The sequence below is a fragment of the Sinocyclocheilus anshuiensis genome, unplaced genomic scaffold (assembly GCF_001515605.1).
Source record: "Sinocyclocheilus anshuiensis isolate Anshui unplaced genomic scaffold, SAMN03320099.WGS_v1.1 scaffold1154, whole genome shotgun sequence".
Classification (NCBI taxonomy): Eukaryota; Metazoa; Chordata; class Actinopteri; order Cypriniformes; family Cyprinidae; genus Sinocyclocheilus; species Sinocyclocheilus anshuiensis.
The window spans coordinates 1,075,932-1,092,110 of NW_015542345.1; the positions used below are offsets into that span (position 1 = coordinate 1,075,932).

The window sequence follows — 16,179 nt, forward strand, 5'->3', positions numbered from 1 at the left end:
AGTCATGCAGTGTGTAACCTCCTGTCGCCGATCCATCGTGCAATGTGAACACAGTAGTGATGTCCGGTTCGCGAACGAATCGTTCGATTTAACCGGTTCTTCTTAGTGAACCGGTTGAACCAGTTCACCAAATCTGACTGAATCATTTGAAACGGTTCGCGTCTCCAGTAAGCATTAATCCACAAATTACTTAAGTTATTCACTTTTTTAACATGGCTGACACTCCCTCTGAGTCGAAATAAACCAATATCCCGGAGTAATTTATTTACTCAAACAGTACACTGACTGAACTGCTGTGAAGAGAGAACTGAAGATGAACACGAGCAGAGCAGCCGGATAACGAACGTACACGCCCACTGCTGGAGCGGTTCTCGTTCTCGAGTCAAGAACCGGTTGCTGATCCGACGAGTTTGAAAATCATGCAGTGTGAACTCGGCATAAGAGTATTTAGGTGTTTCCTCCATACAGGACAACTCAGATCTATAATTTTTTTCCTTAATTTTATCAATAACTGACGTTAACGAGAGATAGGAAAACATGACGTTCACAAGAGATAGAAAGAGTCTTCAGTCATGTTATATAATTATACACTATAAATAATTATTTTGTTTATAATGCTTCCTCCACCTCCTTTGTGTTACGAACGAGATGTATTGATATGACGAATTCAGTCGGCCGGCCTTGTTCGTGAGCGACAGGGCCGTCCTTAGAGGGGTGCAACTGGTCCGGTCAAAAAGTTTTTTTTTTTTTTTCAAACTGAATTTAAAAGTATGATTTATATTATTAGTGTCTAAGTTTTTGATGTTCTTGCAGATACGGATTCACAAAGGTATATTTTTATATGTGCTTTTTTTGTTTATTAATGTTTTGATTATAGGGAAGTTAAATGTAGAGTTGCTAACTTTTTTCCAATTTCGTAACAATTTTTGTAAAAACATTGATTTGAAAACGTCATTAAAACTGCTGAAAAAAGCCTTAAAACTCGAAATTTGCTTATTTAAAGAGGATTAAAGGGGTCATATGATGTTGCTAAAAATAACATTATTTTGTGTATTTGGTGTAATGAAATGTGTTTATGCGGTTTAAGGTTCAAAAAGTGTGTTATGATTGGCCAAATACCTCAAGCGTGTGAAATGTTACACCCCTACCATACTGTGATTATGCCCTGTCAGGCCGGGGCGATGATTTGTGTCACGCGCCCGCATAAACATAAAACCATGTCTGCATTTGTGATCGGAGAAATTACAAACAACAAGCGCTACTCTACACTGCTCAAAACTCGCGTTTGAATCGTCAGTGGCAAATTCTTTAAATATAATTAAAAACAAACAAAAAAAAAAAAATTACAGTCTGTGAGTCCGACCAGCCGGCATTGTAGTCTACTCTTCCAGGATCAGGAAACAGTCCTCTATAAAATGCGCTGGACACATCTGAATATTTGGGATAAACTGTTCTGGAACAGTGTTGTAAATACAACTTAACCACTGATTTCTAGTCGTGTCCTCTTTTGGAAGACCAAACAAAGTAGTTTCGCTTTCACAACGAAACACACTGCGGGCTAGAGTGAGCCGAGGGTTTCCACCCTTTTTTTTTTTTCGTATGTGGGGGCGGGGGAAAGAGAGATTATGTCACAAGCCAGCATAGACTATAATAAACGAAGGCTCACCATTTTAACAAAAGGCTTTTATTTCAACAGTTAAATATTTACAGATCCATTAAAATAGATACATTAAAAGCGTCTATTAAAAAGACTCAAGCGCCTGCCAGTGCAGCGGAGTTTCTGCGGCGTCTCAGCTGATCCCAGGCCTCCAGGATCTCCCTCCCCGTGATGGCTCTGTGGCGGCTGAAACACGAGAGACGCGCGGCCTCGGACCCCACTCTCTGCAGCAAATATCTGCTTACGCCCGTGGACTCATGAACGCGTCCCACTGCCGTCTGATTGACCTGGGCATGAAAGCCAGTTGTTTTCATATGCAATCATTTTACACACATTTTCAACTTTTGTTCTCTAGTTATAGTTACTGGATCTATAAAACACACCTGTTGTCGGACTGTGTACCTGAACGCAGCGTGTCCTCTGGTTCTTGATATGGAACTTCTGGGTGACGTGCACCGCTTGCTTTTAAGGCTAGGAGCTTTCATGATGATCAGAAGAGTGTGTAAACAACAGTCGCTGAAGCGAAACTACAATTTAAGGTATGTCTAATCAATCCCCTAATGACTAACAAGCAGGTGCATGCCTCCTTAATTTGACTTGAAGCGCATGCGCACGCACTCGACTCAAAAACTTGTAGCAAGAGCATATTTTCTAATCAGCATTTGTCAGATTTATTTCATCTGAACAGTTTAGATGATGTCATTTGATAGTTAATGTACAGTTTTCTGGGAAACGTATATAACAGAATATCATGTTTTTATGTTTGTTGACGGATAGCCTAATTCATGGACACAGTAATTAATTTAGACATTGGGGGAAATTTGTTATTTTTTATTTTTTGAGAGAAGTGAGAAACCTTGGGTAAGATGACCCCTTCTGAAATAGGGCAAAATACCCCTGATGCATATTTAAGTTATTTTGAAATAATTATTACATTTCAAACACATTTCAAGCATCCCTTTTTTTTTGACATCACCTGTTGAGTAGAATTAAATTATCTTATATACAAGCGAATCATTAAAAGCTATATCAGATGTATTTTTATGAAATTAGATTACTTCATTTGAAACAAAATGTAAATTTAGTATTAGCAAATTAATTGTATTTCCTCTAATAATACATTGGATCATCCCATGCGTGTATTGTTACACTAAGGGCCTTTACCACATGCCCCCCTTACTACAATTTTTTAAATATATTAATATTTGTTATATTTTATTATTTTTGTCCAACTTGAGAGTGAATAGATTATACAACCAAAGTATACAAGGTACAGAGAGAGACTTCCTTTATTTAAAGGCAATGTTTCTCAGGTAAGTGCACAAACACAATTAAACAATGTAGGCTCATAGTAAATACAAAAAGGGATTTGGTCAAAACTGTGGAAATGAAACATGCTACATCACCATCACAAACCACATTAGAACACACAATAATACAACACTCCATGAGATCTCCCACCTCTCTCCAGATAAGCAAAACCTTTAAGTCTGATTTGCCAAAGCAACAAACTTCATATAATGAATACAACATAACATGAAAAAAGGGCTTTATATGTAACTTTGAACACAAATAAATGTAACTGTAACACATGCTAATGACCATTTCTTCCTTGAAAAATACCAGAGAATAAAAATAAATGAATTGAGTGCAGTGATTGGGCAATGATATTCACTTTGGCATATTGTGACACAAGAAAAGAGGTGGAACAGGAAGTAGTTGGGTATGGCTTTGCTGACATGTTCCAGATCAGGTGCATTTATTCATGCAAAGTAGCAGCTCCATGCGGATGGCGATACGAGTGTGCCAGCCGAGAGGGAGGATGCGGATGTAACGTGCTACGATAGGTGGACGCAGCAGGTTCTGGACTGTGGAAGAGCGGTCAGAGTTTCCATAGAACACCTGAGGAAAAAACAATATTTATGCAATACTTTAAAAGGAATAGCAATCCTTATTATTCCAGGATGGGCTGTTTGTCGTCTTACCCTGTTGTTTCCAGTTTGGTCTTTGTAGTAGATCCAGTTGAGCTTCTCATTGGTGCGGTACTGCATAGTGTACTTAGTAATCCACTCATCAGAGTCACAGCGGCCCTGGGTCAGGATACCAGAAACCACTTTGACCTCCTTCAGATCAATCTGAAGCCACTGGTTGGTATCCTGGAATTTAGACAGCCAGGCACACCTAGGAGAGGAGAGAATAATCTATAAATGCAAAAGAAAATCACAGATCGCATAGACCAAGGCTCCTTAAGATTGCTTCAATAATACTACACTAAAAGTTTGGGGTTTGTAAGATTTCTTAAAGTTTTTGAAAGAAGTCTCTTATGCTCTCAAAGGCTGCATTCATTTGATCAAAAATACAGTAAAACAGTAATACTGTAAAATATTACAATTTAAAAGAACTGTTTTCTATTTTAATACATTTTAAAATGTAATTTATCATGGCAAAGCTGAATATTCACCAGCCATTACTCCAGTCTTCATTGACAAATGATAATTCAGAAATCATTACAATATTTAATGTCCTTGCTGAATAAAAGTATTAATTTATTTTAAAAATCATAATGATCCCAAAAGTTTAAACTGTAGTGTAATTATTTATTTATATATATATTTACGATTTTTTTTTGTAATATTATTTCAATGGTTATGAAAGAGTTTGAGATATGTGGAATCTGCAATAAAATCTGTAAATCTGTCAGTACTAAATAAATTCATACTTAAAAATCATGCTAATGCACATTAGACTTATATAGTTAAAAAAAATCCAATGGCTATCAAAAAAAAAAAAGCTAATTGACTCTTTAACTGAAACTCATGACTTCTGTTTCAACAGCTGCCATAATTAGCAATATTTCAGAGAACTCACCCAAATCCTTGGTTGTTGAGCCTTGCTTTGCTTGGAACCCATGAGGAGAACCAGCCTGTGTACTCGTCTTCATTAGAGCAGCTGATCTGATCTGAAGTCACCGATCCTGCCTCGAAACCCAGGGGCTTATGGTAGGGACACTCTGGACAGTAAATTGAGAATGTGGTTAATATTTAGCTTTGCTAAACTATATAGTAAAACTATAAATATGCACCTCTGTCAGTTTGGATCAAACCAGGCTTTCTGACTACAGGCAGTTCCAAATAACACAAATCTATGAACAGGAATATTCAACAAAAGCCTGCAGGATTTCTAAAATGTCTGACGGGGCTTAATGAAACATTAGTCACGCAATCAGAGAGATTTCTTTGTCATGTTGTGTTAAAGAGAAATGGACAAAGCATTAATCTGGCGGCTCTGTAATTCCGTGCTTCCACTCTTCTGCTCGTGACTTCGCAATCCCAAAAGCTTTAGTTCCACATAGTGAAAGATCAACATCCATTAAGACTTTAGGTTGACAGATGGTCACGTTCCACACACTTAAGCTCCAGTCATACAGCAGTGTTTTTACATAACAGTCCCACTTTTCCAGGATTTAGGATGTTCTTTTTGACATGCCAACTTCCGGTTTTGATCAAATCAAATGAAAATGAATGCATTCAGAATCAAAATCATGAATTCTATTAAAAAAAAAAAAATCTCTGCAAAATCAACACTTAACAGGAAAGTCCACCCTAAAAATTACATTTCAATTTGCTCATCGTCATTTGAAGAATATCGGTAACCAAACAGTTTTGGTTCCCATTAACTTCCATGGTCAAAAAATACAATGGGAACTGCAACTCTTTGGTTCCCAACATTCTTGCACAGTAAGTCATATAGATTTGTGATGACATAAATGATCTTAATTTTTGGGGTGAACGATTCCTTTTAATGGTCAATGCGGTTTGATTGGCAGGTCCTATTCTAGTCTTGGTAATCTCGGGAACTCTCAGCATAATGGGATTATGAACAAGCATCCGGTCCATCTCTGATTCTTGCTCCATCTTTATTTTTTTCCTCAACTTTCCTCCCTTTCAGTTGATTCTAACACATCAGTCTCTGAGGACTGAGAAAGCAAGCTGCTCTGTGTTAATGGAGCATGTCTGCCCTGTGGTGGTGTGCCAATGGCCCAGGTGAAGCTGCAACCAAATGATTAATGACTTTCTGTGCCACTGCAGGCGAGGGCTTGTCCGGGAGCCAGCTCATTCACACATGTCCTGCCTTCTGTTTCCAAAGGGCACCAGCTAGCACTAACTAAATCCATCCATCTCAGTTCCCAAAGAGTCAAAGTTAGCGCAAAGCCCCATTCACAAATTTCGCTCTCCTGACAAAACGGATTTGAGTGGTATTTGATTCACAATAAAGCCAGTAAAAACAACACTATCTAGAAGAAAGCTGATTCATTATATATTTGTTTGACACATTTTGAACCAAAATACTTCATAGTGGCAGAGTGGAGTTTGTCCAAACCAGGACAAAGCCTACAAACCCTCACATTCAGGTTACGATAAGTGCTTATTACAGTTTAGAAAATAAAAAAACAGCAATGTGATTCCTTGAATCCATATTTCTTAAAGTCTCTTTCTCTTTCTTACCTGGAATGCAGTCCATCTCCTGTCCCCTACTTGATGAAGAACCTTTGGAAAGCAACTTGCTAGAGGAATCACGGTCACACTTGCAGGTTTTCCCAGCCCATGTGTCGTTGCCCTCGCCATCCTAAGCACATATGAACATTGTCATCAATATTTCACTTTTAATTGTCTCTGATATCAATATCAAATGCATTTAATTACCTCTTGCGCTTGCAGCCCAAAAAAACCTGGACAAAATGTGGAAGAGTAAAAGAGCAAGAAATTGTAATTCAGGTGGGATATGTTTTATTAACATTTAACATTCACTATCATCTTTATTTGAAGTTAACATTTTTTCTTTCTTTAATCAAGAATGAAATCTGATTAAATCCAAAATAAATCTGATTAAATTGAACATTTCTGCTACTATTGTGAAATTGACACATACCTTCAGACACCAGCAGGATGGCTAACAGTAACATGTTCGGCAGTCTGTACTCCATGATGGTTTATTTTTCGAGTGGTGGACCACCGCACTGATATTAAAGGGGCTGGATTACTGTAATCCACAGAGCACTAATGGCCTTATCTAATGCCCTTCATCTCAAAGCTCCTCCCTTTGCTGCTGAAAGCTAGTTTGAAATTGTTCACATCCCAGTCCGACCCTTGTCTGTTAAAAAAGAGAGAAATTGCCAAATGATCCCTAATTATAAAGCCGGATGGTCACCTTCTGTGACCCAGTTAATGGTTCAGTGCATGCAATTAACTCAATTCAACTTCCCCAGCAATCTGTTGATGCAAACCACTACATACAATATGCCAGCCCATTTGATGGAGAGACAAGTTTCTTTGTTCATTTTTCTTCTGCAGTTGCTGCTAATGTGGCTCATGATAAATTATCCTTTTGTTATGTACAGGTCTTCATTGTTTTATTTTATTAATGATCTCAAAGACATTACACAAAGGTGTTTGCAATGAAATGATGCATGCTGGAACATAGTTGGGTAGACATTGTTTTAATTGTTATTAATTACAGCAGAATATACATTATAAATGCTGTTGGAGTCAGACATGCCTGGACTTAAATTAAACGTTAGGGTGCTGTTTCCCACTTGTACCCTAAAGAGAACACACAGACAAATAGTCTTCACAAAAGACATAGACAAAGTGCTGAGTGAGTGGTGCTGATTACGTTTGAGATCAATCTTGTGCATTGGTGAATAAAGTTATAAGCAAATAACTTTCAGTTTACAGACTCAATTAATTGGATAGATGAAGGCCCAGACGGAATCTGCACTTTTATCTGTGCTGATTTTGGGGCGGAAATAAATATGAAAGTGTGTTTTAAATAAAACTAAGAATACTAGACTCTTAATGGTAATTCAAAGCAACATTTAAAAGCCAAAATGCGTCACAAACGGACATGCAAGCAGCTGAGGGATGTGAAGAAATGTGCAGATTCTGTGTGGAACTTAAAGATGTAACCAAAATGATGTGGCTGTTGTCTAAATGGAAGTCACATCCTGATCGGTTGGATTTTTGACAACAATCCTGTCAAGCAGAAGGGGTAAGGACACAATTTAGGGATGGATCATGTTCTCAATTCAGCAAACAGGATTCAAACAGTTCTACATCTAATAGGAACAGTCTTAACATTTAAACAAAACAAAACATGTCTTTCTAAGTACATTTTATGACAGACTCAAAAGTCCGCAAAAAAAAAAAAAAGAATATCAGATATGTCTGTGAACTCATCTGACAGAATAAACTCTTGTTCCTGATAGATTGTAAACTTTTGGCCTTGCATGACTTCACAATGGCTTTAGTTGGCACGTCAACTGCTTTAGACGAAAAAGTGGCAGCAATTTCAATACTTAAAGGTGGAATAAACAATATAAAATGTCTAAAGTAGAAAAGAGAGACCTGTTTTTCGATAACCATGAAAGATGCAGCTGACCACTGGGCCTTATTTGAGCTAAAGACTTACATTCTTATGCATATATAAACATTTGTCCAATGGTAAACTGAAAGAAAAAAAAAAGTTAAACATTACATTCTAAGAGGATACAGCTTCTAGTCATTGCCACGCCACAGAAAATGAACAAATATGAGAATCAGTGAAGATGTCCAATATATTTAATCTATTCCGTGCGCTTCTGGGGATGAACCTGAATGTTTATATCCCTGCATTCAACAGCTCAGACACTTGAAAGCTAACAGGCATCCTCTTTGGATGATAGATGCTACAAGCCAATATAAGACAAGCTGTCTATGGCTTTTAAACCATGACAGATGAGTTGTCAGTACCTGCAGGTATACTTCAATATGGCAGCGAACCAAGTAGCACTCTAAATCACCTTCAAAATATCCTTCAACATACATTTAAGGCAGCTCATTCAGTCCATATATACGGTGAACAGAAGTAAAGTGGGACACAATTTGTCAGTGTCATTTTAAAATCCAAATCCAAATGGCTACAACATCATCTTGTATTCAAGAGAGAATATACAGATAATAGATTCAGCTTACCGTTCAAAAGTTTGGAGTTGGTAAGGTTTTTGAACGAAGGGTCTTATGCGTACCAAGGCTGCATTTATTTGTTCAAAAATACAGTAAAAACAGGAATATTGTAAAATATTATTACAATTTCAACTGTTTTCTATACATTTTAAAATGCAGTTTGTTCATGTAATAATAAGGCAAAATTTTCAGCAGTCATTACTTCAGCCTTCATTGTCGCAATATCCTTCAGAAAATCTTTCTAATATACTGATTTGGTGCTCAGGAAACATATATTATTATTTGTTATCAATGTTTAAAATGTATTTTTTAAATGTCTTTACTGTCACTTTTGATCATTTTATTGCATCCTAAATAAAATATTAATTTCTTCTTCTTCAAAAACAAAAAAAACAGACTGACCCCAAACTCTAAAAACAGTTATCTATTCACTCTATATTACACGACTATCAGGCTTAATTTTGACAGAAATGTTGGTAGACGCAGCCCTTCAAAGGTCAGGTTTGTATTTTAGTGCTTAAAACTAAAGCTTTCGAAATCATTTTGTACTCTGGGATAGGGAACAGGTAGATTTTTCTCTGATCTTTTGTTAGCATGATTCCACATCAGTTGATTTTTAATGAGGAAAAAAATCATAACATTAAAAATAAAATAAGAGGGCTTGGCAAACCAGAATCGGTGACATTCTACATGCTGCAGATGTAGGTCTTGTAGCAGGTTAACAAGGCTGGTCATAGATTACCACTCACAGACGACCTCACCACAGCTGGAGACAGCCAAACTATTTATCTTGGCAGTCCTAACAGCTGGCTGATGGGGGGATTACCTGGCACCGCAGAGACACACTGTGCCAATGTACTGCAGATTAAAGCATGTCAGAGCGTTTATGGACAAGGTGTTAGTCCAGGAGTGATGGAATCACATTGTAATACTCTGCCTTTGAAACAGGCAGACCGCATTACTCAGGAACAAAGTGTTTCATGTCACTAATATTAACCTGAAAATATGCAACAAGAAAACAAGAGGTTCCAGAAAGAGACTTTTAAACTTTGTGAAACTCTCATCTCTTCCTACAAGACAAAAATTAACAGTTTGTTATTGCATGGCAGTTTAACCAAGAAAACGTTTAACAGATGTCAGATATTTGAAGTAAGATGTATGGAATACAAATAGTTCGAGATGTTACTGAAAATTAACTTCATTATGCATAACACATTGAAATAGCGCTGAGACAACAGAATCAAAGATAGAAATGAGAACAGATTTAAAAAAAACAACATGATGTAAATGTCAAAAATACTGTATTTGAATGTGTAACTTGAACATAAAAGTTTCAAATCCAGTCCTGTGAACGACAGAGCTCATATACTGTAGGTAGGTAAGGTAGAAGATTAGATAGATACAAAGTTCTGTTTTAATCAAACACCATATCAACACAAACACCTGTGAAATGTCTGTTTAAAGTGCACCATTGACAAACAATACTAATAAAAATAAATAAATAAATAAAAAGTTTCCGGAAAAATATTCAAGGACACGTTTCACTAGAGTTATTAAAATGAAAGTGCCCTGTCACTATCATGGGGGGGATTTAGTGAGAAACTTCAGTTGTTAAGCAAAGTGCCTTTCGTGATGATGAATATGTTGATGAATAAAAATGGTAATACTCCAAAGCAACTCTATGAAGGATGATAAATTCACCTCAAAGTCATGATATATTGCTCTGTTTGCATTGGTATTCAAATGCCTGGAACTCTTAATATAGCTATTTTGCATATTTTATACCCATCTCATTTCAATCTATATTAGTAGAATAGAATTTAACGAAACAATGGAATAAATCTATAGCAAACACTGAAAGCCTGAATGAAAATGTGCTGCATTTCAGAGGCCGCTCAAAAATCTCACTGCATCTCCCACCTGACCTCCCCGCTAACAGATCAATAACTGCATTACGTCTTTGAAACCCTTTTACCAGGTCCTGAGGCAATGCTTTTATCTCTTCAAAAACATGCCGTTAAACTAAACCCGCCAGTTATTCGGTTTGTTAAAAGAATCATGCACACGTGCAAGTCACGTTGGGATAGAGATACAGACTTAACTGACACAACCTTGTAAGCCATCGCTTGTGCCACAGGCAAAGTCACACTTATTCACCAGCTGGTGGGGTTTAGATCGCAGAGGGAGACACGGTGAGGCCCCGGGGGCCTCAGTTGAAATTCATTTTTCACAGGAAATCCAGCTCTTCAGGGATCTGGGCTCTAATGAACTCCTGCTAAAAACCAGCACTATCTGATCCCAATGTGTGAGGTTTTGAATGCCAAGCTCATGGGAAGTGGAGAAACACTGTAAGACACGGGCTACGGGTAAAGTGAGACAAATAGCCATCATGGGACGTGGATTTAATGGTCTCGCATGAAAAGTAACACAGAACCTGGTTAGGAAGCATCAGTAGTTGCCGATATGCTGTCGTATGTTTTAAATAGTGATGATTCAATAACCGACTGATTTAATAACCTGCGGTATGAGACAGTGTGGAATATAGACCTAGTCTGCACTGAGAATTCATATCAGAAAACAATGTTCGGTAAAGAGAGGAAAATAATTCAGAAACAATAAAGTACTTTTGTTACAACCATAAAATGCACTCTGTACATTGTAACTATTAACACACCAATAATTCATTAAATAATCTCCATGAAATATAGAATTATTACACATTAAATATTTATACATTCTCTTGTGTATAAACTAAAGCTCTTACAATTCCACAGATTTTTTTGTTGTCCCCCATCCCTAAGTTTCCATATACAAATACATAGATTCATATCATTGTCAATAAGATATATTCAACAGAAAACTGAACCCAGGTATAATGAACAAGAATACAAATTCTATCAAATGTGGATGCTTTAAAAAACAAATCTGAGACATAACTATTGCCACCTTCTGGCCAGAAGTGGCATTGTGTACCACTGGATGAACAATAGCATTCCATAGGTAGCCAGGAAGGAAAAGGAGAAACCGAGTACATTAGAGGCCACTAGTGGGCTTTCCTCCTCTAAAGAGCCGTTTCTTTCAAATCGTTGAGGTTCGGCATTCTCACGCGGGCGGCTCTGGTAAAGCCGATACCGTTCTGCCCACCTTTGTTTGCCATTTGGTCTGGGTACGGCGCGCCCTCGGCCCGATTCAGTGCGGAAACGTGCCAGCTGGACTCGATCTGCCCTGGCAGAGGGTAGTTGTGGGGTTTGCGGCTCTTGGTATTGGGGGTGACGCTGCCCGGTGGGAGCCCTCTGGCCTCATTCAGGTTTCCTTTGGAAGGGGGGTTAGGGAGGGGCTGGAAGCGCAGTTCTGCCGAGCGATCGGGAGGTGGGGGCTGATTGGACGTAGCAGGAGAAGAGAGGTGTAGGAGCTTCCGCAGGGACTTCAGAGGCTGGTTCTGCAACAGGAAAGCAAGATTAATAATGCATGTCTGTGTGCAATCATGAGATAAAAAGGATGTTTTTTTAGGAAAATTCAGCCAGGATGCATTGAATGCATCAAAAGTGGCAGTAAAGACATTTATAATGTGTTCAATTTCAAATAAATGCTGTTCTCTTTCTAAAAATATCACATCATGGTTTCTACAAATATTAAGCAGCACAACTGTTTTCAACATTGATAACAATAATAAATGTTTTTGAGCAGCAAATCAGCATAGTATGATTTCTGAAGAATCATGTGTCACTTAAGACTGGAGTAATGAATGCTGAAAATTAGGCTTTGCATCACAGGAATAAATAGCATTTTCAAATAGATTAAAATAGAAAACAGTTATTTAAAATTGTAAAAATATTTCACAATATTACTGGATTTATTGTATTTTTGATCAAATAAAGGCAGCCTTGGTGAGCATAAAGGCCCATTCACACCAAAGATACTAACTAGAATACGATAACTATAAAGTTTTAATAATCGTCTTAATCCTGTGAGAATTAGTCCAGAGGAGTGTCACTTTCAAAACAATTTTTTTCCAGATGAAATAATAAATCACTGATCAGAATCAGAATCCATCCTGCTTTAAAGAGCTCTGCATTTAAAGCAACTGACAACAAAACTGCAGCATGGGCTTAGAATAAACAGAACAGTTTTTTTGCCATTTTTGTTTTTAGGATAGGACAGTATTGTAGACAGGAATTGATGAGGGAGAGAGAGGGGGGATGGGATCGGGAAAGGTCCGTGAGCTGGGACTCGAACTCGGGACATCCGAAGCACAACAGCGTTATATGTCAGCGCGCTACCCACAAGGCTATGACCGCCGACATAAACAGAACGTTTTTGTGGATGCTAATGTAGTTATATTAAATAACACCTTCAAAATTAATAGGAACAAACAAGGAGATTTTACTATCAGTTCATCTGAAGGTTTTTTGTTTTTTTTTTACCTGAGGCTGCACATCTGTCTGCTTTTCAGGCGGCCAAGTGTTGTCCCTGTCACGATCGCGATCCCTCTCGCGGTTTCGATCGCGGTCACGCTCCCGGTCCCTTTCCAGGTCATGTTCCCGGTCACGATCTCGGTTGCGGTGTCGACTGCTGTGATGAGACGAGGATTTGACTGGTCTTTGTATCACTAGCTGGTCTTGCTGGGCCTCACTAGGAACCTGACACGGATCAAAACACACAACCAGTGAAACCAACTGAATACTGGAATTTATGTACAATAAATCTCCTATCCAAACAAAAGTTCACCCATAATCACGTGCATTAGGCCAGCAGACTGGAAACGTGCAGAAATATTGCCCTTTTAACCAGTTCATGGCATGCATTTGTTTAAGATGGAAACCATTTAAGAATTTAATTCCAATGACCAGCTTTTGCAACTGTATCCGGAGAGGACGAATTATTGAAGATAGATAAAGAGTCGAGTGTTTCAGGACGTGCCCAGTTTCTGACCTTTTGTACCAAAAAATGTGAGTGTTTTTGTACAGAAGACAGAGAGTTTGGGTGTGAAAACATTTGGACCACTTCTCCTACTCTTTCCCAGGTTTGGAGAATGGTAAATGAGAAAACGTGCATCCTCTTTGAGCAGGTGCTGCTAAAGACGGTTATGGGGTCCATGCATCTAACAGAACACATGCTGATGCTTTTGCGATGCTGGCAGTAAACTAAGCAGTGATGTAAATCATAAATCACACAGAACCAGATCTGTTACATCAGTATATATAAAAATACCTAATCTTGACCTAATATGGTTCGTCATTCATTATCAACGTTTCTGTTGTCTGTTCTACCAGCAATTGAGATCATAAATAAAATGTGGTGTGTGCAAAGATGCATTCGGCTTAAAGAGCAGTTTAAGAAGAGTTTTACTTTGGCTGTAAATTAAAATTTGATATATTAATTTACACATCAACCCAATTAATGATCTAATAATAGTATTTTTTGATGTGTAAAATGATTCATGCATTTTTTCTTAGCAAATACAGCATAATATAATATAAATAAAAAAATAAATAACTATAAGAACTAAAATATATAATAATAATAATATATTTAGAAATATATATATTGCAATACTATATTGTATTTCTATATTTCTGAGCAAATTAAATAAACAAAATTAATTTGACTAAATAATTAGCATATCAAGTGATTGATTTGATTAAAATGTTTAAACGTAGATCTGGAAAAACGGCTCTGGCAAAAAAAATAAATACAAATAATAACACTAACGACAACTATATAAAAATGACAAAAAGACATCCAGTCATAGAACACCTATACATTTAGCATGACATGCAATGGAGATGTGTTTATTTGGTAAAGCGGTTCGGTTTTATGTGAGCAATACCATCGGCTGCGGGACAACAGGGAGCACTTTGACAGAAGAGTTATGCTTTAAGCTATTCTTTGAGTTAAAGAGGGGGAAAAGGCTTTTCTTGATGCTCGGGTTCCTTCCCGCGTTGCCGTCCGTCTGCAATATAAGACGCACAAAACCCCAGTGGCTCATTCTATTAACACCAAACATCTTTTGTTGTTGAATACAGCAGATGAACATACGGTCCTCTGGCTCAATATTTGTGGACAGAGCACAGTAGAGGCAGATTCTGCCACACACATGCTGCTCGGGTCTGTAATGGTCTCCATATGGCTATTATGGGGAAATGCTACTGAAGGCACTGAACTGCACTGAGTCTCTGTTGAATTTTGTCAGGCACTAATCGGACAAAAGTACAAATAGACAGCCTGCTTTTTGGGATGATATGCCCACTTCATCTTTCTTTTTGCACTGGTCACCTACATGCTGATTGAGATGACTGAATAGACACCATGAGGTGAAAGCTCGCCTATCAATTTTATTGAAAAAGAGAGACAGTATTCTTCTATCCTAGACTATTGCTTTGTGTATAAATATATCATTTAAGTTCAATGACTAGCAGACAGACATACAAGGACACAACACAGCAGCTAAGCAACACATAATACATACATGTCAAATGTGACCATGGACCACAAAACCAGTCATAAGGGTCAATTTTTCGAAATTGAGATTTATACATAATCTGAAAGCTGAATATATAAGCTTTCCATTGATGTATGGTTTGTTCGGATAGGACAATATTTGGCTGAGATACAACTATTTGAAAATCTGGAATCTAAGGGTGCAAAAAAATCTAAATACTGAGAAAATCACCTTTAAAGTTGTCCAAATCAAGTTCTTAGCAATGCATATTACTAATCAAAAATTAAGTTTTGATATATTTACAGTAGGAAATTTACAAATCGCCTTTAAAGTTGTCCAAATGAAGTTCTTAGCAATGCATATGTCTAATCAAAAAATTAAGTTTTAATATATTTACAGTAGGAAATTTAAAAAATATCTTCATGGAACATGATCTTTACTTAATATCCTAATGGTTTTTGGCATAAAAGAAAAATCTATAATTTTGACCCATACAATGTATTTTTGGCTATTTCTACAAATATACCCCAGCGACTTAAGACTGGTTTTGTGGTCCAGGGTCACAAATAAGCTTTCCATTGATGTGTGGTTTGTTACGATAGGACAATATTCGGCCGAGATACAACTATTTGTCTCCTGGCTAAGGCATTACTATATTCTTACTGCATTTCGATACCATTTTTGAGAGTAACGGGAAATGTAATGAGTAAATGAATGAATAGTAATGAACAGGACATTCTTACCGGCTGTGACTTCTTCTTTTTCTTCTTTATGGCTCTAAAGAAACCTTGTTTTTCTTTTTGTTTAGGGACCTCTGGTGGGTTCATGACCATGGCCTCTGAATTATTCCTACAAAAGTAATTATTATAAAGTTGAATCTCATAAAAAAAGCATTTTGGTCATAAAATAAAATAAAAAGATTTTATCTTAGCACATCTGCTGAATAAATTCTCATTACTGTAAAAATTAAAACACAATTTTTTAAATTAAAAGTCAATATATATTTTTGATTTTTTTTAAATATTTTTATTTCACAATTTGTTTGTTATTGTACACTATATGGACAAAAGTAGGGAGAT

The 16,179-nt window shown here is 37.2% G+C and overlaps 2 protein-coding genes across 4 annotated transcripts in view; both read right to left on the bottom strand.

The window, feature by feature from the left end:
• Positions 1-2,923: 2,923 nt before the first annotated feature.
• Positions 2,924-6,700, bottom strand: rs1a (retinoschisin 1a). The gene is made up of 6 exons (XM_016489826.1): positions 6,587-6,700; positions 6,361-6,386; positions 6,163-6,283; positions 4,526-4,667; positions 3,643-3,838; positions 2,924-3,559 (listed from the first exon to the last, which is right to left on the bottom strand). The coding sequence occupies exons 1-6, from the start codon at positions 6,639-6,641 to the stop codon at positions 3,407-3,409; spliced, it is 693 nt and encodes a 230-aa protein (XP_016345312.1). The 5' UTR covers positions 6,642-6,700; the 3' UTR covers positions 2,924-3,406.
• Positions 6,701-10,683: 3,983 nt separating this feature from the next.
• The window catches only part of cdkl5 (cyclin dependent kinase like 5), a 35,890-nt gene continuing 30,394 nt past the window's right edge, over positions 10,684-16,179 (bottom strand). For 2 of the 3 annotated variants that reach the window (XM_016489827.1, XM_016489828.1), the window contains exons 16-19: positions 15,844-15,949; positions 14,489-14,611; positions 13,083-13,298; positions 10,684-12,097 (exon numbers count right to left, since the gene is read on the bottom strand). In XM_016489827.1, the coding sequence (XP_016345313.1) occupies positions 11,720-12,097; positions 13,083-13,298; positions 14,489-14,611; positions 15,844-15,949 (823 nt within the window). In that variant the 3' untranslated portion in view covers positions 10,684-11,719. The remainder of the gene's footprint in view (positions 12,098-13,082; positions 13,299-14,488; positions 14,612-15,843; positions 15,950-16,179) is intronic. The other variant, XM_016489830.1, reaches the window with a different exon arrangement.